At 48.0% G+C, this 23,161-nt stretch overlaps 1 protein-coding gene and 2 non-coding genes across 4 annotated transcripts; 2 read left to right on the top strand and 1 right to left on the bottom strand.

Moving 5' to 3' along the window:
• Positions 1-326: 326 nt before the first annotated feature.
• On the top strand, positions 327-399 carry TRNAV-CAC (transfer RNA valine (anticodon CAC)). Its single transcript has one exon. It is a non-coding gene; the product is annotated as a tRNA-Val (tRNA).
• A 286-nt stretch (positions 400-685) lies between these two features.
• On the bottom strand, positions 686-757 carry TRNAG-UCC (transfer RNA glycine (anticodon UCC)). The gene has a single exon. It is a non-coding gene; the product is annotated as a tRNA-Gly (tRNA).
• A 438-nt stretch (positions 758-1,195) lies between these two features.
• On the top strand, positions 1,196-22,613 carry DPP9 (dipeptidyl peptidase 9). 2 transcript variants are annotated; one of them, XM_074851917.1, is made up of 22 exons: positions 1,196-1,336; positions 3,371-3,458; positions 6,434-6,536; positions 6,633-6,687; positions 9,417-9,529; positions 10,559-10,732; positions 10,950-11,118; positions 11,279-11,392; positions 11,700-11,828; positions 12,310-12,371; positions 12,901-13,001; positions 14,465-14,642; positions 15,421-15,586; positions 15,695-15,774; positions 17,326-17,478; positions 17,694-17,829; positions 18,553-18,698; positions 18,999-19,145; positions 19,301-19,453; positions 20,137-20,279; positions 20,624-20,735; positions 21,249-22,613. In XM_074851917.1, the coding sequence occupies exons 2-22, from the start codon at positions 3,403-3,405 to the stop codon at positions 21,339-21,341; spliced, it is 2,583 nt and encodes an 860-aa protein (XP_074708018.1). In that variant the 5' UTR covers positions 1,196-1,336; positions 3,371-3,402; the 3' UTR covers positions 21,342-22,613. The 2 variants fall into 2 exon arrangements, with proteins under 2 accessions (XP_074708018.1, XP_074708017.1); XM_074851916.1 differs by having other exon boundaries at positions 6,434-6,687.
• Positions 22,614-23,161: the final 548 nt, after the last annotated feature.

Here is a 23,161-nt window from a genome sequence, read left to right as displayed (position 1 = left end):
GTTTGGGGGGAGCCCCTGGCGCTCCCCCTCAGCGGGAAGCCGCAAGTTTCTTCTTGGGCTGACACCTTCTGAGGGAAGCACCTCCGAAATGCAGCCGAGCGTGGCTCGGGGACACGCACCTCAGCCGCCTTCTGAGGTGAGTGGGCCTCTGGGAGCGCTAATTACTCATTAACGCTGATCACCCGGAATCCCGCACGGCGTCGCTCAGTGTTTGGGGCAGGTTTTGGCCGAGGTTTTGAGGTGAGGGACAGGCGCATCCCTCAGCCGCGCGGTTTGGCGGGAGGGCGCGAACATCAGGCGCCGCCCGTAGAGTGACGCCAGCGCGGGTTTCCGTAGTGTAGCGGTTATCACGTTCGCCTCACACGCGAAAGGTCCCCGGTTCGATCCCGGGCGGAAACACCTGTTTTTTTTCCCCCCTTTTTTTTTTTTTCGGTTTCTATTTATTTCTCCGCCGTCCCCTGGGGGTTTGGGGTCAGCGGCACCATGTCCCGGACCACCGGACAGCGCTCCCGGCCACGTCCCGCCGGCGAACCGCCAGGGTTTAGGTGGGTAAAACGTAACTGGGCGGGGCGCTTCGCGTGCGACACGTTCTGAATTAGCTTTGGTAATCGATGGGGAGCAGGAAAAAAAATTATAAATGAAAATTAAAATTTATTTAATTAAAAGCAAAGAGGAAAAGAAGCGCTGCGTTGGCCGGGAATCGAACCCGGGTCAACTGCTTGGAAGGCAGCTATGCTAACCACTATACCACCAACGCCTGGCGGTGAGGGGTTCTCCGGCCTCCCTCAGCAAGCTTAACGCCTGGATCCAACCATCCTCCAGGAGTGGGGGGGGTGTCAGGGGCGCAGCGAGGGACGACAATAGCCCCCCAGTTCCCCCACGGCGGCAGTAATGCTGAATTAGAGCCCGTTTCGGAGGCTGGGGGGGGAAAGAATAGTCTCTTTGTGCTTTTTCTACTCTCTGTCAGCCTCTACTCTACCCCCTGGCTGGGGAGATTAGCTCCGTCCTGCCGCAGTCATTCCCCTCCCTCCCACGCAGTGGTTCCTCCCATCCCCGCTCTCTCCCGCCCCCCCCGCTTGGTCCTTTCCCCGCTCCGCGCGCTCCCGCCCGCGCCCGGCGCGCTCCCGCCACTTCCGCCGCCGGGTGAAAGGTCGCGCTGGGGCAGGCCGCCGCCCCCGCTCCCCCCCTCCCCTCCCCCGTTTCCGGGGCTGCCCAGTGTCCGGGACATGGAGCGGGAGTGACGGAGCCGCCGCCGCCGCCGCCCCCCTTCCCCCCCCCGCCCTCCCACAGAGGAGCCGCCCCCCCGCCCGTCAGGGGGAGGTCGCCGCGCCCCGGGGTGAGTGAGGACGGGAGGGGTGGGGTGGGGTGATCCCCGCTACCGGCGGGGTGGGCGGGCTTCCCCCCCGCCCCGGTACGGGCAGAGGTGGGGGTGTTCCCCAGCGCAGGGGCGCTGACCCCGGGGAAGGAGTGTTTGCCCCCGCCGTGGGCCGCGTTCGCCCCCTCCGCTGGGCTGGGAGGGGGCCTTAGGGGGCGAGGGGTGTATATTTGACCCCCCATGACTTATATCCCCGCCAGGGTGTGGGAGGCGGCCACCCCTTGCCCTGGGAGGGTGTTTGTTCTCCCTCGGTTTGCCCCCAGCCGAGGGAGGGCTGCCTGGACTTGAGGGGGTGGTTTGCATTTCGTTCCCCCCTCCACATGCCCCCCAGGGATGGGGTGATGGGGCGGGACGCCTTGCCCTGGCGTTGGCCCCCCCAGCAGCCTGTGCTTTACCCAGGCAGGTGAGAAGCTGCTCGCTCCTCTTTCTCCACAGGCAAAGAGCCGTCTCCAGCAGTGGAGGGAGGTGGGGGGGACAGGGTGCTCCGTCCCTTGGGCTCCCCCCTCTCTGCTAACCCGTGGCCCGGCCTTCCCTCCGCAGCAAGGGCAGGAGCTCCCTGTCAGGGCTTTCAGCCCCGCTCATAGTGCAGAGATGGACAAGGGCTGCTGGCAGCCTTTGCCAAAGCTTGTCCCTCTGTAGAGAAATCCCCACGGGTTTATTCCACCCTTGGCTGCTTTTATTTTTGGAGAAGGAGATCTTAAAGCCCCCAGCCATGACAGGGACACGTTTGTAAGGGCTCCTCTAGGTGACCGTGTTGCTTTGGCTCTTCTTGAATGCACCAGCAGGCCCCTCGGGGTCTCGCTGACAAATGAGTATCATGATTCATGCCAGTTTTCTGATCTCTCGTGTCTGTTTTGTTCAGTTTCTTTTTCTCTGGGTTCAGCATCAAAGGATCTTATTGTTCCTTTTCTCTGTGAAACGTGTGAGCTGTGGCGGGTGGGATGAGGGTGAGATATTCCTCTGAATCATTAAAATCACAGAATAACCGAGATTGGAAGGGACCTCGGGAAGTCTCTAGTCCAACCCCCTGCTCAAAGCAGGGTCAGCTGTGAGATCAGACCGGGTTACTCAGCATTCCTGAGCATCGCTCCTGTTGCCCTTCGTGCTTGCATTGAATATTGCACTTAAATTGCTGAATGCTGCTACTTTGTCCCTCTCTGTTCTCCTCTGCAGTTTAGAAGCTTCGCTGCTGGCGCTTCTTTGTGACGCTTTGTCTCTCCTGTTCCTCTGTGAGTGTGGTTTTGGTGGAGAAATGGCTGTTTGGGCAAACCAGGGGCCTTGGCAAAAGATAGTGGCAGGTCTCGGGTGTGTCTGTGATTCAGAGCTCTCTTGAAGAGGAGACAAAGATCTTTGTACTTTAGTGTACTTGGGTAGGGAGGAGGATGGTGAAGGTAGCACCTTCTTCTGCTCATGGAAAATGGGCTTGTGTGGTGAGCCAGGCTTCCTCCGTGGCATCAGGCTGAGGCAGAGGGAAGCAGCAGTCTGGCTTGGAAGACAAATGTGGATTTTATGTCCCAGGTGGGACTGTGACGCTGACGATAGTGGGGCTGCTGACCCTCTGTCTTGCTCCTTATGGTGTCCTTTGTTTGACTCTTGCCTGTAAGTGTAGGGACCAGACCTCTGTTTTCTCAGTTCTTAGTATCTGATACTTCCAAGAATTTCAGGATTTTTGAGAGGGGAATGAAAGGAAGGGTCAGTACTGGGGATTCTCAGATTTTTAAGAAGAATTTTTTAGGGAAGAAAGAGACAGGCCACAGAGTTCAGAGTCCTATTGTTCAGGTGAAGAAGTCTCTCTCAGATTTATCTGGGCTGTTAATACCCAGCATGTGCTGGCAGAACAGATTTGGACTGTAAAGTGCAAACCAAGGATTTTGTTTGTGCCTCCCTGCTCAGTTGGAAATGTGACCTGTGGAGGATGCTTTTATACAGCCCTGTTCCTATGACGGGAGAAACTGCAGTTATATGAAATTTGCTTTTTTTCCTCTTCCTTCCTAGTTTCCTGTCCTGCCCAGCTTGCCGAGTAGTTAATGCAGAAGATAAAGAGGGTTCGTCTGGAAAACGAGACTGCAGGAAGTTGGAGAAGGTATGTGTCCCAGTTACTCCCAGGGCCTTTCTTGACCTTTAGGTTGTGTGGGACAGAGCAATAATCACCTCTTGGAGTGAATGAGGTTTCTGCAAAATCCCAAATATATAACTCCACCCAGGAAGCTCTGTGTCAGGATCTGTGGGTCAGGAAGTGACTCAGGAAGATAACTTGTTTTACTGACTTCCAATTCCAAGCTTTATGATTTTTTTTCCTGTGCTGGTGTCCCACCTGTGCTTGCTTGTTGTCTTCAGACTGACATGTTCCCCCAGAAGGAAGGCGTGGTGGATGTGTGCCTGATCCATCTAACCTGGCTAGGCAGGGCAGAAAAAACATGAAAAAGACCTCCAAGGGATAGCTGGGTGTTTTGGGGAGTGGAGTTAGCAGTGATTCCGCAACAACACTTCATCATCTAAATCAGTGTAAGGACTGTAGAGGACTGTTTTTCCAGTAAGGTGTAAATCTCAGATGTACTATATTGATGTTAAAGTTTCAAGACTGTCTAAGAATAAGATGGGTAGAATTGATGTCTTGATCCAATTCGCCTTTGAATAATTTAATCCCAAAATTCACTCTGCAATTTCAGTTAGATAAGTTACTCCTTATACTTGTTTACTTAGTATATAGTGCTGCCAAATACTTGCTATGTTTTGTCCAAGAGATGCCTGTAGCAATGGATGAAACAATTGGATTTTCTTTTTACTCTGTATTGTGTCAGAACCTCAGTTTTGTGAGACTCCCCCACACCCCAGCTATGATGGTGGCATTTCCCAACCCTTTCATGTGTGACGGCTACTTTGCTTATCCCACTACTCCTCTCTGTTCTATAGTGTCAGAATCAGCAGGATGAGAACAGTACCAAGCTAAAAATTGTGCCTTTCACTTCCCTAGTGAATCATAAAATCATGGCAACTTAGTTTGGAAGGGTCTCCATCCTCCAGTTCAATTTGGGACAGTTCCCAGTATGACATTTGTGGACTGTTTTGAGCCCTTAGAGGTGCAACTTTCCCTTGTGAGGAGTCAAGCTGACTGAGTAAGACTGTTTCACCAGCTGGGTGAGAGTAACCTAAGGGTCAGGCATCTTCAGCCAAAGCCAAATTATTTTAATTGACTGACTTGACCTGCAGTGGGATTGGGTTGAGAGAATTGTACCCAACTTATGGGGTTCTGTGGCCTTCCTGTTGTGTTTCTGATAGGCAACACTTCTGCCTTCAGATGTGATTTTTAGTTGCTGTAATGGAGACCCTGGATATAGGCAGTAGAGGCCACAGACACACTCGCAGTTTTAGAACATCCCGTCGCGCTCTTTTTTGTGGTTTTACTTGGGCTTCCTGCCTGGCTTTGATTGGAAAATACTCTTCTTTATTCATTTTCAAGCTGTGGATTTACTGCTGGGCAGTAGGTACCAGGAGTACCTACAGATTTATTTCAGGAGCTTGTTCTTGTGTTATTATTCGCACATTTTGTACAATTTAGGGACTTAGCAGTTTGAAGATACGGTTATATTTACAGCCCTTACACCATGTGCCTGTAGTTTAAGGAAGTCCAGATGTACTTTGCTTTAGGTTTGCTCATCTCCTGCCATAATTGTGCAAGATGTTAAACTAGGTGAGAACTTCTCTTAGAGAGTTTGTTAGAAGGTGCAAGCTGGTGGAACACTTGGGGTTCTCCTGAAAAATACTATAGAAAATGGGCAGAGGCGAGTGTTTTCTTGTGGTGATACAAATAACCATCCTTCTCCTTTCCCCCAAATCTCTTCACTGCGAAAGAATTTGTTGTGCATCTTACTGAGACCGAAGTCTTCAAGATTTGGTTTATGTGTAATTCTTGCTTAATCCTTAAGTATGACAGCTACATCTCAGAAGCTGTTCTCCTGTCAGAATGCAGGTCACTGTCCCAAATGACAGGCAGCATTCAAGAAACATCTAATTTAAAAATGTAAATCTTAGGGCTGCTGAGGACAAGGCCTTTTTTGGAGTAATTCTTAGTCATTGGTTTGCTGACGATGCTGTGTCAAAGGTAGCGATTCTGTCTCCATGGAGCAAACTTCTCCAGCCTAATTTTTTCAGTGAACTGAAGTTCTTCTCAAATTCTTTGTAACATTCTTCTGGGTACCGCCAAAACTACTAAAAGGCCCTCATGGAGGGGAATCCAGCTGCATGAATGGGGTGACAGAAACTGGTTTCCCTAGTCCTAGGCTCATTCCTGCTTTGCGGTAGATTACATCATTGACCTTGGGCAAGTCTGTTAGTCCACCTCTCCTCAAATTAACATTTGCTGTAGTTGCATGTGGAGGCGTTTTTTGTAGGCTCATATTCAGTAACTGCTAGCTTGGAAAGGTATGAGGAACGCGTGGCACATTTTGCAGGGTACAACCAGGGTCTGTTGCTGTCTTCTTTCTGTTAGCAAAGACAATTGCACTGTTTTCTTCCTGTTTTGCCATCTCTCCTACTTCATTCCAGGCTGCAATAGCTCTTCAGGTAAGTGAGGTGCATAAACCTCTCTCTCTAAGTGATGAGCAGGCTTTACTCTAGGACAGGAAGGGGACTTCACTTTTGTGGTCTTCCAGGACAGAAGTTTATGTGCCTTTATGATAGCTCATAGCTTTGGTGAATTATCCATCCAAATTCCTGGGGTGGTTTTCCTTTGAGTCAAGCTGATCGTTTTCTGCACCCGAATCTGCTGCTTGTACTTCCTTTAACAGCTTATTTCTAGAACTGGTCCCAGGAGAGTGAGTTTTCTGAGGTCAATATTTTCATTTACAGGACTCGATCTGGGATGGGACATGGACTTTTCCTTTCAGTACGTCGCTGTATGTTTAAAATGTAATCTTTGAGTGCAGAGAATCCTCGTGTCTGTAGTTTAAGGAGTGCGTGTTCTCTTAAGCTTGTTGCATGCTTAGAGCTTTGTCTAAACAACAAAACGTGCCTGCTTGATTTTAAGGCTTAATTCTCTTCCCTCAACTCCTTCCTCAGTTTTTTGTCCAGTTCTGAAGGGGAAGAGAGGATGACTGCAGTGGACGCGCTATCAGACAGCTCTGAAGTGGTCGAGATGGAGGATGTGCCTTCCCAATTCCAGGTGCAAAAGCATTCTTGGGATGGGCTGCGTGACATTATTCACAGCAGCAGGAAGTATTCGGGCATGATAGTGAACAAAGCTCCCCATGATTTCCAGTTTGTCCGGAAAACAGAAGAGTCCAGCCCGCACTCTCATCGTCTTTATTACCTGGGTAAGCCAGCGTGCCAGACGCCGGGTGTGAATATGTTACGGGAGAGCTTCCAATCTAAACAGGCGAGGAAAAGGATGGGAGGCATCCCCGTTTATGAGATGGGGGAACTGAGATTAAGTAGCATTGCTCAAGGTTTGCATGCTCAATCTATGGCAAAGCCTGGAACTGAGCAGAGACCTCTCCAGTCCCAGACAAGAGCTTTAACCACAGCCTTTCTGCTTAGCGACGCGGGGAAGCGTTGGCTAACCAGACCCAACCTTGTGATGGAGGTGTGAATGCAGGTGATGGGGCAAGAGAAGGGATGTTCCTCAAACTCAGGTCTATCTTGTGCCTCTGTAGCATAAGAGAAATGGGATGTACTTGATTGATCAACCAGTCTGACTTTCCAAGGAGTTTGCTGTCAGTAATTACTAACTATATGTTGCAAGCTCTAGGTATTAATGGCAGGGTGGTGGTGCCTCCCTGCTTTATTAATTACCATGTAGGTAGAATGCTTTCAAGGGGGGTGAGGAGGGAGATTAGGTGGGAATTAACCATTAATGCTATTCGCAGGGAAATATCCCCTTCCTTACCGTAGGGTTGAAAGACGGCAGAATGCTGTGTTGTACAGGTCCCTCATTATAGTTGGAGCCACAGTGTAATTAGTGACAGAGTGGTTGGATTTTAGTAACTGGATAATTTTGTGGTTGGTAACATGGGAAGCTTTATAGACTATAAAGAGTTTGTTACGCTCTGGGGCATGAGCTGATCATTACTGGGCCAGCAAAGAAATCGCCTGATGTGCAACTCCATGCAGCGACTGCTTTCCTGAAGCGACCCTGCTTTTCTGGGGCACTTTTGAGTTGTTGAGTGTAGGGCACTGTAGGACATAGGGTGCTGGCTTTGAGGGACTGATTTGTCATTAGACAGCTCCTGTGTGCCAGTGACTTGATTTGTTACAGTTTCTTACACATTATAATAGCACTTGTGTCATAAGAAAGGGCAGTATCCAGAGTTAGCATATTTTTCTTGTTGAGTCTGAACAGTGAGACTTGATTTAAAGCTGAATGTATTTCAAGGCCAAGTTAACTTTGATACAGTTTTTGATCTAGATGACTGAAGACAACTAAGGATCTAAGTGGCTAATTTAAAATTTTTTTATTAATGTTCTGTTGTATGAGATTACAACCAGACCAGCTACTGGCTGGCTGGTGTTCTGCACGGGTGTGGCTGTATAGGAGCCAGAACCAGGAATGAAGATACACTAGTGTCTTTTCAGTGTTCTATTCCTTAAAGAAAAGTACAGAGCATAGAGCAGGTTGATCCATCATTTAAGATCAGTATCTGCCAGGTAATACTGGAGAACCTCTTCGCAGGCATTCGTAGTAAAGGGTAAACCCTGATTCTTTCTTTTGCCATAATGAGCATCTTTGGAGTTGAATACCGTGTGCTGTTAAATACTCAGAACCCATTTCAGCAGTTCATAAGTGTTTAACATCAGCATGCTATTACCATCCTAACATGAAATAACATTTTCAAGTTATGTGAATACTGTTAGTGACCGTGGGCCGAGGAGTAGGATGAAGACTTCTGAAGAACTTTCCTGTAGGGGTTGAATACTTTTCTTCGCTTGGGAGAAAAGTATAATGCTTTTTGGGGAAGGCAATCTTTTTCTTGTAAATGCTGATTGTAGTCAGCCTGAGGTCATCGTTGAAAGTACTAATATAAGGAGAAAGGAAGTCCAGGTCGCAGTCGCATGAGTGTTGAATGTGCGTATATATAGTAATTTGTTCCACTCTGCAGTTTTTTCTGTTTGGACATCTTAAATCATTCATGGGCTGTCCCCATAGAATTTTATGTTGTATCATGGCAGATGCTGCTTATATTAAACACCACATGCTCAGCACTTTGGTGTTTCTGTATCTCCGAGGATTATATGCTCACATATTGCTTTGCTTCCTGAGCACTTATTAATATTTCAGTTTTAATTTTAAGTAACTGTACTGCTGGGTTAACCGGCTCAGAAATCTTTCTGTTCTGCCCAGAACATGTGCAGAGTAGACAATATCAGGGCACATTTCCCTGTGTAAAATTCTGATCTAGGGAGTCTATTCAGCATACGTAGAGGGCAAGTTCATGGTCTTTGATTTTGTTGAAACTGCCAAAATTGTGTGTCAGGATATTTTCTTTTTCACGGTTGTTTCGGAAATTGGATGAAGGCCAATAGCTTATTTGATAATCACAGTCAAAGGCTTATGTAAAATGACAAAGTCTTGGACTATGTAGTACGCTGTTTCACATTTGAATGGGCTCTCTAGAGCTTCCAAGCTTTTTCTTCCCCTCTTGCAGGCTGCTGCGTTGGCCTGAATGAGGTCCCTGTAGCAAATTTCTGGCTGAGAAATGTGGAGAGTAATGTTGAGTCACCCATTCAGGGAGTGGCTCTTTTAGAGTGGATCTAGGGCATGGGTTGAACAGTCCACGGAGAGGAAAGTTGGACGTAATCAATTCTGAGGAGGTTGGTTAGTGTTAAATCTTAGGGAAATTTTTAAATAAATGAATATCTAAATTTAAATAATTTAGATATTATTCTGTGATTGAACTGCGAGCTGCTTGGGAATGGCAGCTGGCAAAAGCCTCTGGACAGCCCCAGCTCCTCTGTTATCAGACTTTTTTTTTTTCAATTTGCTCTTGGTCCCGTTTGTCCTGGCTAACTAATCTTAAGTAGGATGATGCTTTTGTCCTCCTAATAGGAATGCCATATGGTAGTCGAGAGAATTCCCTTCTTTACTCAGAGATTCCCAAAAAGGTACGGAAGGAGGCCTTGCTACTCTTGTCATGGAAACAGATGCTGGATCATTTCCAGGTAAGTGTGAAGAGCCTGGGTTGACAGTGCTTGGGAGAACTGATGGTGGGGCTGGTACGGTGGGTACTACTCTGCTGAACAGTAGAGGTAGTAGTGTGGCAGCATGTAAGGCACGGAGAATGGTATTTGTAGGAATGTTGTATCAAGAATTGCTTACAGGATAGTCACTTGTGTGTGCAACGGAGCTGGCAGTGAGCGTGAAACAGCACTTGATGTAGCAAGCAAAGGGCTGACCTAGCAAAGAGGACTCTCTAAACTAGCACATAGTCTGCCTCTGATTATAAGCTATCAGGACAGTGCACCTTTCTTCTGGGTATCTTGTCTGGGCTCTTGCCGTGCTCGGCGGAATGCCTGTCTGTTATCTTTCCTGCTTTTAAGGAAGTCAGGAAGGTTGAATTTAAACGGCTGCTCTGCCCTACACTGTATTGCAAGTGAACCAGAAAGGGGGTGAATTTTCCCCTCCCTGATTTCAGTATCTTAACGTCCTTTGTCACTAACAGTATTGATGAAGAAGAGAGTGAAGGGTGTTTGTCTTCCCTACTAAAAAGGTTCCTGGTGGAAAAGAATTTAGCTGTCTTGACCCCATTTGGAATGCTAGTCCCCTTCAGGGTAATTCAAGATCCCCGGAAGAGCTTTTGTTTGCAGTGTCTGACATGGAAACTGTTTGTGAAGGCTGTAGATAACGTCATTAAGTTAATTGGTTACATCTGATTTGCATAAGCAGAGCAAGTGCAGCTGTCCTCAGTTCATGCTGAAGTGCCAACGGCAGAAATGATAGATTTTGCAGTTCATCTCTCTTATGTAGAGGGAACTTTGGGGCATGTGGTTGGTTTAGTCCTCCTGGACCACACCTGTAGCCTAGAGTACAGTGGTTATGGACCCGTATGGTAAGACTGCTGCCTGGTTTTGGCTGGTGTGTTCTATTTTGGGCATTCACAGACCAGCTGGTGCCAGTTTTGGAGCATTCCTGTTCTGTGAAAGTTTGTCTGCTTGCAGATTCTTTCACGTTTTCCTTTCCTTCAATACTAGGCAACCCCTCATCATGGGATGTATTCTAGAGAAGAGGAACTCTTGAGGGAACGCAAGCGGCTTGGTGTCTTTGGTATAACATCTTATGATTTCCACAGTGAGAGCGGCCTATTCCTCTTCCAGGCCAGCAACAGCCTCTTTCATTGTCGAGATGGGGGCAAGAATGGTTTCATGGTGAGTCTGCTAGTGATTTTATGAATATCACCTGAAACAGACTTAATGGTTTTGGTTGGAGATGGCTGCACATCTGCCTCTGTTTGGTTATGGTCATTTCTCTTGTGTCCTGTAAGGACTATATTTGCCCTCGTTTCATGGGCTGTGGTTTAGGCCTTTTAAATGTGAAGCTGGAAGCTGGTTTGGTACAGAGCTGTTTGTGTGTCGGTTGCTGTAGGTGTCTCCAATGAAGCCTCTGGAGATCAAGACTCAGTGCACCGGCCCACGAATGGATCCCAAGATCTGCCCTGCCGACCCCGCCTTCTTTTCATTCATTAATAACAATGATCTGTGGGTAGCAAATATTGAGACGGGAGAGGAGAGGCGGATGACATACTGCCATAAAGGTAATTGGTGCTTCTTGCCAGATTCAAAAGGAAATTCCTTCTGACAAATTTGGGCTGGGAGGGCTCATGTCTCTGTGGCTTATTTCTTACAAGTACATTCTTCTTTTGGATCAGCTTTTTCCAAGGAAATGTAAATGCAGTCTCCTTTGTTCCTCTCCAGGCTTATCCAATGTTCTTGATGACCCCAAGTCTGCTGGTGTAGCCACTTTTGTCATTCAGGAAGAGTTTGATCGGTTCACGGGCTATTGGTGGTGTCCCACAGCTTCCACAGAAGGTCAGTCAGTGTTCTGCTTATCGAATTCTGACCCTGTAACTGCTTCCAGCCCCTGCTATGAATGATATTTTGAGCAAGGTTTTCCTTTGGCCTGGGTTTGGTCTGTTTCTGGGGAGGCCACCTGAAGGAACAGAACACGGAGGGATTATAATTGTGCTCTGAGGAGTATTTGCGGGTGGTCTCTAGGAGCTGTGGCTGGACAGGAGATGTACGCTCTGTACCAGAGCGTTCTGCTGCAGTGCTCCAGGCAAGTCAGAAGCAGCTGGAAAACACCGTAGCAAACATGCTTGCTTGCTGTCTGTCCTAGGTTCAGAGGATTTAAAAACACTGCGGATCTTGTATGAGGAAGTGGATGAGTCAGAGGTGGAGATAATTCATGTTCCTTCACCTGCCTTGGAGGAAAGAAAAACAGACTCCTATCGGTACCCCAGGACAGGTAAGTGAAATACTGCAGGGCTGCTAATGCAACTCTTGACTCCTGCTGGCAGCAGCAGTGGAATTTGTGCTATAAACTTTGCATGATTAATCTAGGTACTTAGTAGGATGTAGAAGCTGGTTGTAAATGTTGAAACCTAATTGAGTCTCTGAGCCCAAAATCTACTGCGAGAAAGGAATGGGATTTAAAGTTTAGCTTAAATGAAAGGATTGCTGAGAAAATGGAACGTATCTGGTGGCATGTTGTGGAATACATTTTGAATCCCATCTTTCCTCTCCCTCCTGAGAACATGCACAGCCAACTAGGCAAGGCAAAAGCAAACTTTTCCCATACCCATACCAAAACTTTTCCCATATATTTGTATATTCACACACAGCCATTTAGTGGGACTAGGGTCAGTTCTTCTCTAGAAGCTGTATTGCGTATAACCATGGAGTGTTCAAGTTGGTCATCTTGGTATTCTTTCACTCCTTCTCTGCAGGCAGCAAAAACCCCAAGATTACATTAAAACTGGCAGAATTTAAAACAGACAGCAAGGGTAAGGTAAGCAATAACAATTCAGAATGGGATATTGCACAGGAGGGTTGACTGCTTCTGAAGCTCTCTAGACTTAAGACAAGGTCACTAAGAAATCCTACATAGTGTTAGCCTTTGTTTTCATCCTTTTGTAACACCTGGTTCTGTAATGTGTTTATCCAAGGAACAGGAAAACTTTAAAATGCTGAAAAGTATCATTGAAGAGGCAGCTGGGAGAGGGGAGGGAAGTGAGATGTAGGATTAGGCTGCTATACCATATTGTCAGTAGTAGAGCAGGAGGGTTGAAGCCCAATCTAATCCTGGGCTTCGGTCCCTGGCTCTATCCTTTTCTGTGGCTGAATGCCAAAATCATTTTGCTTTGAAGCTTGTTTTTTCCCTTCTCTTCCTGCCATTTGTAGAAGGGCTTGCTTCTCCTGGCCCGACCCTTGCTGATGCCAATACTTCCTTATTCTCCCATTCCGCTGAGTTTCCGTAGGAGGAGGTGGAGAGGTCTGGTAGCAGTCTGATTTGATATTGGACCTTCCTTTTACTGCAGATCGTGTGTGCGCAGGACAAGGAGCTGGTGCAACCATTTGCTGCATTGTTTCCAACTGTGGAGTACATTGCCCGTGCCGGATGGACCCGAGATGGCAAATAGTACATAAGTTTTTCTTCCAAACTTAACTCTCCCAAGGGCTTCCCTGGCTGAACTATTGCAGGCCCTTGACGTGCTTCATGTTGTCATCATGACCTGGTTTGAAAGCCATGAGTGCCAGAAAGCCATGAGGCACTCATTTAAAAAAAAAAAAAAGGAATTAATCAAACGTAGACCAGAGTGACAAGCTGTGGGGTTTAAGTTGCAACCACACAGTTAAATGACACTGATACGTTAAGTGGGCAGTCCTAGGGAATTCTTTTGGGTTGAAAATGTTTAACACAAGTACAATATCCTTCCTGCTGAAAATGAGAATGTACTGTAAGCAGTTTTATCATTGTTCGTTGGTCCAGTTTGTGATCGATGCCAAGTGTATCCTGGGAAAGCGGGCGGTCTGTGTGGTCCGAGTCCCTCGTGCAGCATGTACCAGAGGAAAGATTGCTCTGTGACCAGCGTGTTCCCATAGCTCGCTGTTGCTCCAAAAGTGATACACAGCCTTGTGCTGGCCAGCCTTGCCTCAGGAGTTACAGAATTCACACCAGTCTGATTGGTTTGAAATTTTAAAGCTCTTAATTTTTTTTCCCCTCAAAATCTTGCTTGACTGTTAACTAGTTTCTGTGCAGATCAAGTTAAGGTGACTTAGCAGTCTTTGAAGATTGCATTCTGTAACTCGTCATTAATTTTCTGCTCTGGAAACTAAATTCATACAGCTTTACAGAATGTAATCCCATAGGTGATTCTTATGTTCTGCACCAGAGCTTATCTAAATGTGCTGAATATATCAGTTCATGAAATCCACAGTCACTGAGGTGCTAGGGAGAAGTGGCTCTTTTGAAAGTCTGTCTTAATGATGAAACTTCCCTTGATGCACTTCCAGGCCTTGGGGTAGCCGCACTATGCAGCGGTGGCTTGCCATCTGTCATGTTGAGAGGCCTGCAGTGCAGCACCACTTCAAATGACTCTCCTTGGAGAGGAACAAGGCTGAGACTGAAGCGACTCCTTCACTTGGCAGTTGTCTTAGGTCTGTGCCTTTCCCTGCTAGTGCAGCGTGCAATGAGGAACCTACGAATGGATCGCTTTAAGAGTGATCGCTTCAGCTCGTCAGGAGCTTGCTAGAAGACAAATAGTGCTTCCTGATGGAGGGGCTGTCCAAGGAGGAGTTACATTCTGGAGTCAGGGTTCTGTTAACAGTGCTCCCTTGGAATAGACGCTTTGGCAAATCTGTCAGACATCTTGTCTGAACGATACCCCTGTGAAATACCAGAGATGTCTGGCAATACATGTTTGTTGGCAAAGCTTCCACAAGATTAGAAAGCAGCAATGATGAGAGAGGCTTTGCATTCAGATGCCTAAATCCTTTCTGCCAGCGGGCGGGGGGGCGGGGGGGAAAGGTTGCACGTTCTGAGTGTTAGAAAGGGACATCTATTTTGTAGTACTGACATTCACCTCCAACTTCTTTCCCCAGCGCCTGGGCTATGTTCCTAGACAGACCTCAGCAGCGGCTGCAGCTAATCCTTTTGCCTCCAGCGCTCTTTATTCCAGTCCCAGAAAATGAGGAGCAACGCGCTGAATTTGCCAAAACTGTGCCAGAAAATGTCCAGCCATTTGTGATCTATGAAGAAACCACTGATGTGTGGATAAATGTAAGAGGCTCAGGGCTGGGAGGAGAGTACAGGCTGCCCCTTTCTCTCCCACAGTTAACCATTTTTCTATTGGCTGTGTGTCCAGTTTAGTCCATGCTCCAGCAGACTGCTCTGCTACTCAGTAGTGCCAGAATTGGTGTTAATTCAGGGGGTTTGATAAAGCCAAGAGGAAAACTTCCATGCACTCAGCATTGGAAGAGGTGAGGATCCTGCCATCTCCTTGCAGTTGGAACTGTTCATTTAATTCTTGCTAACATTCTTGGTGAAGAGGGGCACTTCAAACTTCTGGGTGTAAACACTGCCGTTCTTTTGGGGGTATTTTATTACAAAATTAAATGGCTTCTTGAAGCATGAGCAACCCTCATCCCTGGAATTTGTTGTACTTTTTTAGGTAGGTGATGGACATAGGGGACAGGGAATAAACTTCATCCTCTAAGATTAAGCATCTTGGTACTGAAGTCACAAAGGGGCCTGGAGTTCACACCCCCTATAAAGGGGATTGACATAGCTGAAACATCTAGCTCAAAGGCAAGACTGGTGCTGATTTCAGTGGTAGCCATGGAGACCCCAGAGCACATGGTCTTTTACATGGGCTCAGAGGTTTTTTTTGTGGTAATAGAAGAGCATGGAATGGCTTTTTCCCACTATCTGCTCATCTGAGCTATTTCTCCCCCCTCTCCTTTCCTTTGAAAGCCCAGTAGTTTAGCACTGACTCCCTTGGCTATGTCTCTGCTGTCTCAGTACAAATCACTCATGGGTCTTTTGCTTTGTGTGACAGGTTCATGATATCTTCTATCCTTTCATCCAACCGGAGGGAGAGGAGGAAGAACTCTGCTTTATCCGAGCCAACGAATGCAAAACAGGTTTCTGTCACTTGTACAGAGTCACAGCGGTCCTGAAGCAAGGCAGCTACGACTGGGTGCAGCCATATGTGCATAGTGAGGGTAAGAGCTGCGCTTTGTCGGCGTTTCAGCTTTGAGAGCTCCCTCGCTGATTCGCTTGTGTTGTCTTTTGGGGGAGGCAGTGATTTATTCTCCTGTTATTTATTCTAGATGATTTCAAATGTCCTATCAAAGAGGAGATTGCCCTGACTGGTGGGGAATGGGAGGTGTTGGCGAGGCACGGATCGAAGGTAGTGGTTATTTTTATTCTCTCTTGCAGCGTCAGAGCTCTGCATTGTCTGCCCACAGTCCTGGCCTACGCCCTCTGTTATGCCTGGGACCAACTAGAACTACTTAAGCTTCATTTTGTTTCTCTTTTATTGCTGCCTCTGCTTTTCCCAGAAGTGCTGTAGTCCAGTGCACGTTGAACTGATTGCCTTTTTAATCAGGCTTCAGATTGCTCCTTAGGTAAATCCCATGAGTGAGTCAGGCCATAAAAAAGGAAACAAGTCTGAGATTCAAGAGCAACAAAGAACTATTTTGTGGAGAGGCTTGGGATTGCTGCCTTTGCCGAAGCATTTTAACCCCAATGAGTACTCGTGAATGGGAAATATGTCCTAGTGCTTAGAGTGAACTCTTGGTCTCCAGCTGATCCCTCAGTAGAGCCTTTAGGAAGGCGGCAGCTAGAGAGTGTAAAGCAATTTAGAATATGGAGAAGCTGTATCTGTTACTGGTTGCAGAATAGCCAGAAATGAATTTTTATTAATCTTGTAGAAACCTAGCTCCATTTTTGCTTCAGGAATTAACTCTGAGTCTGATCTTTAATGCTCCCAGGTGATTTCTGTCAAAATAAAGACCTTGTCTGTTCATTTCCAATTAATCTGGATTTTCACTTCTCGCTTTTTAAAAGGCCTACAGCTCCATGCATTTGGTTTCTGCTGCTTTTCCTCAATCTGCAATTAACCTGCTGTCCTTCCCCATGTGGATTCTCACTGTACATGCTGTTGATTTTGGCCACAGCTCTTCCCTGCATGTGTTATGGTTAAAATTGTGTTAGCAGCAATTATTTTGATGCATTTGTTGCTCCACAGGGCTCTGCCCGGTTTTCCTGGCCAATTGAGTTGGATATTTTTTTCCCTTTGCTGTCCACAGTGGTCCTCAAACTGTGGGTTAGCCAGAAATAGCATTTGGGCTTCAGCGTTTGGAAGCTCTAAGGTGGAAAACAGTTCAGTTACTGTTGCTGGATCAATGCAGTGTTTAAAAGCTGTGGCCTCTATTCCTGGTTGGCCAGGTGGTTTTTAAAGCAGCTTTATCTGAACATTAAAAACATATTTTAATGTGGCTTGAAGTTTGGTAGTGTTAGAGCTATTAGACTGATCCTTCCACAGATGGGAGTTCATTATCATGATTGCTGGAAAAAAATACATGTATACCCTTATAATCCAGACATACTGTGGGAAGACACCATATTTAAGCACAGAATCTTCCCAATTTCACCTATGGGGAACAGAGCCCAGCTTTTTATGCTCATTAGTAAGCAAATGCTTTGAGTCTCTTAAAAAAAGCTGAGCGACTGCTTCTCATTCCTTCGTTGGACTATGTGCAGTTCTCCGTAAGTGCTACGTGTGTGTTCTCTAGCCCATCATATCAACAGGCGTTGTGTACGGTCCCTAATGCCACCAGCAGTCTGTCATGGTCTATTTGTGTTTTAAGCTGACTCTGCCTGGGGATAGACTGTTTGAACTGGCAAAGGAGCAGTAGTTGTCATCCTTCTGTCGCTGAGCCTTCTCTTCTCCACATAGATCTGGGTCAACGAGACTACGAAGCTGGTGTATTTCCAAGGCACAAAGGACACCCCCTTGGAGCACCACCTCTATGTAGTCAGCTATGAGTCTCCTGGAGAAATTGTGCGACTCACCACTCCAGGCTTCTCCCACAGCTGTTCAATGAGCCAGGTTGGTTGTTTCTTAGATACAAGATGCCCTCATCTCCACACTGACAGGGATCCTGACTAGGAGTGGTAATGAATCATGACCAATAATGAGTCCTGAGAGCTTCTTTGTCTTGGTTGCTTGAGATGTGGGAGCTCTTGTCTGAGGACTGCATGGAGATTAGATGTGGGAAATGAAAGACCTTGTTCCCCTAACTCTTCTCTCTCTCCCACCTGTAGAACTTTGACATGTTCATCAGCCACTACAGCAGCGTGAGCACTCCACCTTGCGTGCACGTCTACAAGCTCAGTGGCTCCGATGATGACCCGCTCCACAAGCAGCCCAAGTTCTGGGCTAGCATGATGGAGGCAGCCAGTAAGTCCCGTAGACCGTGTCACTGCTAGGTTGGCTCCATTGTACTCTTCCTACTAGCGGTAGCCAAAGGTGATGGAGAGGGAGGTGGCCCAAGTAACTTCACTCTAAGGGAAAATGAATTGTCTTATGTTGCGGGGGAGATACCTCCAGTGGATAGCTCATCCAGGAAATAGTGTATGGGCTTTTAAGATGTTACTATTTCATGCTTTGAGGAGAAAGCAGTGCTCCAGGGTGCAGGGTTTGCATGACAGTGGGTTTATGTGTTTCTTTATTCATGATTTGTCTGAAGAGGGAGGGGGCAAGTATCTGGCATGCCATGGCTACTTCATTCTAGGGCTCTAGGCCTTAAAGTTTTAGATACAGTTCACAGCAGCACCTGAAGCCCTCCTGCAAATGTTTTCTCTGTTTGACCCATCTCTGTTCTTAAACTTCCCCATCTTGCTGTTGTGGCATAGAGTCCCTTGTCTGAGAATGCCCAGCTGATGATGTTTTCTTGTCTGATCCCTTCACTCTTTATACAGCCTATTGCCCTGTGCAAGCTGTGTGTTTCCCAGAGAGAGGCTTCTCTAGGAGGTGTTGTGAAGGCTTGGTAGGGTTTGGTACTGAAAGAGGCCTGACTAGGTCTAGGGTCAAGTTTGAACAGAATGAACATGTTCAGGCCAGGTAGGAGGCAGACCCTGCAGCCAGTTACTGCATTGCTAGTGTCTGAACTTCCTTCTGCAGGTTGTCCCCCAGATTACATCCCACCGGAGATCTTTCACTTCCGCACTCAGTCAGATGTTGAGCTCTACGGAATGGTCTACAAACCTCATGATGTCCAGCCTGGGAAGAAGCATCCCACAGTGCTCTTTGTGTATGGAGGCCCTCAGGTAATAACCCAGATTAACTGCTGGTGTCAGACAGGGGATAACTGCCCGGGGCAGAGCTCTGCGTTACTCGGTCACGCATCAAGACTTACACTTTGGTTAGCAGTGAGCCCTAGACCTCAGTTCTGACCTCTGCTTCAAACCTTTGGTGATTTTTTCCCAGCATTTAGTCTGATTTGCGTGGCTCTGATAGCTCGATTAGTGGCTGCTTTCCAGCTCAGGATCCTACACAGTGGGAGACTCAGAGGAAGGTACTGGAAAGCAGCTGCTCAGCTCTGAAACTTTTCTTTCCTCCTCCTGCAGGTGCAGCTAGTGAATAACTCCTTCAAAGGAATCAAGTACTTACGGCTAAACACGCTGGCGTCCCTAGGCTATGCGGTGGTAGTGATTGATGGAAGGGGTTCATGCCAGCGAGGACTCAAATTTGAAGGGGCCCTGAAAAACCAAATGGTAACATACTACTATTGTTGATGAATCTCTGCTCATTTGCTCTTTCTAGGGCTGCCTGGCTGCATGTTGCCTCTGTGAGTGTTGCTCTTGTCTTTTCTGTCTCCAGTTTCTAGATTTAGAAAGCCACTAACTTGAACTTCTCTGTTGCCTTTTAGGGTCAGGTGGAGATAGAGGACCAGGTGGAAGGTTTACATTATGTAGCAGAAAAATACGGGTTCATCGACTTGAGTCGGGTAGCCATACATGGCTGGTCCTACGGGGGTTTTCTCTCCCTCATGGGTCTTATTTGTAAACCCAGTGTCTTCAAGGTAAGTCCGGACGTGGGGCTGTCTTCTTGGCACACTTAGCGCTCTCAGCTTCTGTAGCTCTTGGCATCTGGAGTTTGCTTTTTTGCTTGATGTTTCTGATGGACAGGTTAAAATGTCCCTCAGTCCTGCCTGTAGCTCCTGGCTACAGTCCTGCATTCTGCTTACAGGCTGTACCCATCTGAGGCTGCTGAGCACGGGCTGGGGATGTTCCCCAGTCACTGCCAGTGGAGGCCTTAGTTTAGCATCCAATGAGATAATTGATGCAGAATCACAGAATCATCTAGGTTGGAAAAGACCTTGAAGCTCCCCTAGTCCAACCATTAACCTCACATTGACAGACTTTGTTCTCAACTACACCATATCCCTAAGCACTAGGTCAAATGTGCTATTCCTAATCCCCTTCCCAACTCTCCAGCAGAGTATCTGGGTCATTCCACGAGTCCCCCTTGAAAAGGAGAAGCCTTTAGTGCTGGTATGGCAGGAATTTGCCCCATTGTGACCGTAAGAGGAATAACAGGAGGAGGAGTCTGGGTTTTATGTGGGTTTGCTGTAGAAGAATCCTTGTCTGAGTGACAGAACAGTCCAGAGCCTGTTTTTCCTGCCTCTTCAGGAAAAAAGGGAACGCTTGAACTCTTTAGCATGTGATAATTGAGGCTGTCTCCTGCCACCTATTTGTTTGACAGATTGCTATAGCAGGTGCTCCTGTCACAGTTTGGATGGCATATGACACCGGCTACACTGAGCGGTACATGGATATCCCAGAAAACAACCAGCAAGGTTATGAGGCTGGCTCTGTGGCGTTACACGTCGAAAAGCTTCCCAACGAGTGAGTACCGTGGGCTTGAGCGAGCCGCTAAAAACCTGCTCCCGGCTCCTGCTTGGTGCCACCAGTTGCACCTCTGCTGAATCCCAGAAGGATGGATGGATTCTGATCCCATTTGATTTTGAATTTGTGGGGCTGGTTGCTGCCTTCTGCAGCTCACTGGGGCATTGTACCCCCAGCCCCCTTTGCCAGGGAGGGGTTGAGGACCATGTCCATGGCCTCACGCTGTCCCAACTGCCTGTCTGTTGCTCGGTTTTGGCTTGCTGACTGGCAGCTCTTTGCTCAGACCCACTGCAGAGCTTTTTATATGGTTTTTTTTATGTGCCTATCTCTCATCCCATCTCCAGGCCAAATCGTTTGCTGATCCTCCATGGCTTTTTGGATGAAAATGTGCACTTTTTTCACACCAACTTCCTGGTATCACAGCTAATCCGGGCTGGAAAACCTTACCAGCTGCAGGTAGGAGGAACAGGAGTAAAGTGGGAAGGTGTCTTAAATCTGGGAAGAGCAGAAGTTATCTGCTGTGTGTTCTGGGGGCGGGGGAAGGTGGAGGCAGATGCTCCCACACCTTGTTGCGGTGTAGACGACAGTAAACGCCTCGTTTGACTCCAAGAGGTGGCCGGGAGGTGGCACTGTGGCTGTTCCACTGCTGGCAGATGTGGCCTGTATCTAAAAGCATTTGCAAACAGGGCTCCTGCCCTCAGGCCTGGAACTTTCCTTCTCCTGTGTTCCTTACCTGAACTGTTGTTGTCTCGCTTGGCTGGTGGCAGCAGAGGTGGCTGACTCGCCGAGCGGACTAGCGGCACATGCCAGTGCATCGAGGCGCAGGGGGGCTGATGTTCTAGACCTTCCGCAGCACCTCTTTGTCCCGATGGAGACTGGGTTGAGGGAAGAGGGTTGATGTGAGGGAGGCTTGTCCACACTGAATGAGCTGCTCCTGGCTAACCACCCTCTGTCTCTGCTTCTGCACAGATCTACCCCAATGAGAGACACAGTATTCGGTGCCCTGAGTCAGGAGAGCACTATGAAATCACGCTGCTGCACTTTCTACAAGAATACCTCTGAGAGCACAAGCCTCTGCAAACTGGACACTGACAGCTCACCTTCCCCCTGCCGTGCCCTGCCACTACCACCTCCCTCACAGCCATCTCACCCAGAGCACAAATGGCTGAGTGCCCGCCCCTGGGCTGGGTGTCCCCCCCCCGAGCGAGGGGGGAGTGTGGAGGGCACCTTCCCTTTGGACAGTGCCACCTTCTTTCACTTTCCAAGCTGGAGGTCTGCCCCTGCTCGGCTGCTCGTCCTCTTCCTCTCCTCCGGCCTGGCTGTTAATGCTTTTTTTGCTGCTACTCCCTCTATCCTGGGAATCAATGGACAGTGGTCTGCCTCCCGAGGCTGAGGTTTGTGTCCATCTCTCTCTCCCGCATCCTTTTCCCCTTCCACTGCGCCTCTGCGGTTCCCGTACTCTTACCTGCAAGAACTCAGTGCCTGTGTTGGAAATGGAAGAGCCGAATCAGCAAGCTGCCTTAAGCCAGGAGCGGGAGGGAAGAGAGAACTACCTACTGTCAAGCCCCAGGGGTGCTGATCGCTGCTGCTGCTGTGTCCTGGCCCTGCTGCGACAATGTGGAGCCCTGGGATGTGAAGAGAGCTCTACAGAAGCATGCAACACTAGTCTTTTTTTTATTATTATTATTTTTCAGTTTAATTTTGCAGAGCAGATGGAGGAAGTGGCTGGGGTCGGTAACAGCGTCCTCTGATACCTTTCTCTAATGGTCGCTCACAAGCAGAGTTGTGCCAACAGGTAGCATGGCAGCTGAAGCAGCTGGCTACAACCAGAGATCATCTCTCCAGAGATCACAGCAGCATTTGGGTTTTTGCAACACAAGATGGATGATATTTATGCAAATCCTCACTCCCTCCGTTCTCTGTGCTGCCTCCTGATCCCACCTTCTCCTTCCCCGACACCCTGAGCTTTCAGATGTGCACTGAAATTGGCTGTGCTTCAGTTCTCTGCGGGTCAGTGACTGTTCCCCTTGCCCGTCTACTCAGCAAATGCTCTCTTCTGGTTTTTATTTACCTGATCAACAGGAACTGCAGTTCTGGGGAGGGGGGATTGAGCAATCGCACCTCAGGGGAGCACATACCCCCCTCAAGCCAAGGGTTCTGCCAGGGGCAAAAAGGAGAAAAAAAAAAAAAAAAACCCACCCAAATGAACCACGTTGACTTGCCCTGGAGTATTTTAAGTGCGTATTATGAAAAGAAAATATTTTTATGGATTCTTATTCTTTTATAATTATGAGTGTAAGATGTAGCGACTCATTAAAATATTGGAAAGAGAAATGCTGGCTGGAGTTTGTGCCTGTTTTTGGAGTGCAGGAGCGGGCTCGGGAGGAAATGGCAGCTGGCTGATGATAGCCAAAGCTGTGTCTGTGGTAAAAGCAAAGCGCTCTGTTCGGTTTCTGTGCCGAGCAGTGGAGAGAATATTAAATCCCTGATGGTCCTCGGGGGAAGCATGATCCAGGCAATTGAAGATGCAGGGTGGAGAGCTGGGAATCCTGGCCTGTGTTCTTGGCTCGGCCGTTAAGGCGCTGCGTGACCTTGAGCCAGTCGGACATCTCGTGTTTGTGAGTCCCAGCTGGGGCGCGGGAGGCCGGTACCTCGCCCAGCGCCCCGACTCCCTCCCATGACTTGGGGGGATGCAGCTGCTCCGATCCCGGCACTTCCAAGCACTCGCAGCTCTGATCCCACGCTAGGACACACGGAGCTGCTTTTCGCAGGTGGTGGGCCTGCCTATGCTCGCCCTCTCTGGAGCTTACAGCTTACAAAACCTGGCCTTGCTGTTTTCCTCTCTATACCAGAGTCAGGCATTAATTAAACAGCTATTAAAC

Source organism: Strix uralensis, chromosome 27 (genome assembly GCF_047716275.1).
Source record: "Strix uralensis isolate ZFMK-TIS-50842 chromosome 27, bStrUra1, whole genome shotgun sequence".
Classification (NCBI taxonomy): domain Eukaryota; kingdom Metazoa; phylum Chordata; class Aves; order Strigiformes; family Strigidae; genus Strix; species Strix uralensis.
Note: the sequence above shows the minus strand (reverse complement) of the source record. Positions and strands in the feature narration are given on the sequence as shown.

What these genes read in the sequence shown, in the direction of transcription:
- DPP9 (XM_074851916.1), top strand. Translation starts at nt 3,403, where the DNA reads ATGCAGAAGATAAAGAGGGTTCGTCTGGAAAACGAGACTGCAGGAAGT. An exon ending in CCACTGATGTGTGGATAAAT is followed by an intron (nt 14,643 to 15,420) that starts GTAAGAGGCTCA and finishes TTTGTGTGACAG; the next exon opens with GTTCATGATATCTTCTATCC. An exon ending in GTCGAAAAGCTTCCCAACGA is followed by an intron (nt 20,280 to 20,623) that starts GTGAGTACCGTG and finishes TCCCATCTCCAG; the next exon opens with GCCAAATCGTTTGCTGATCC.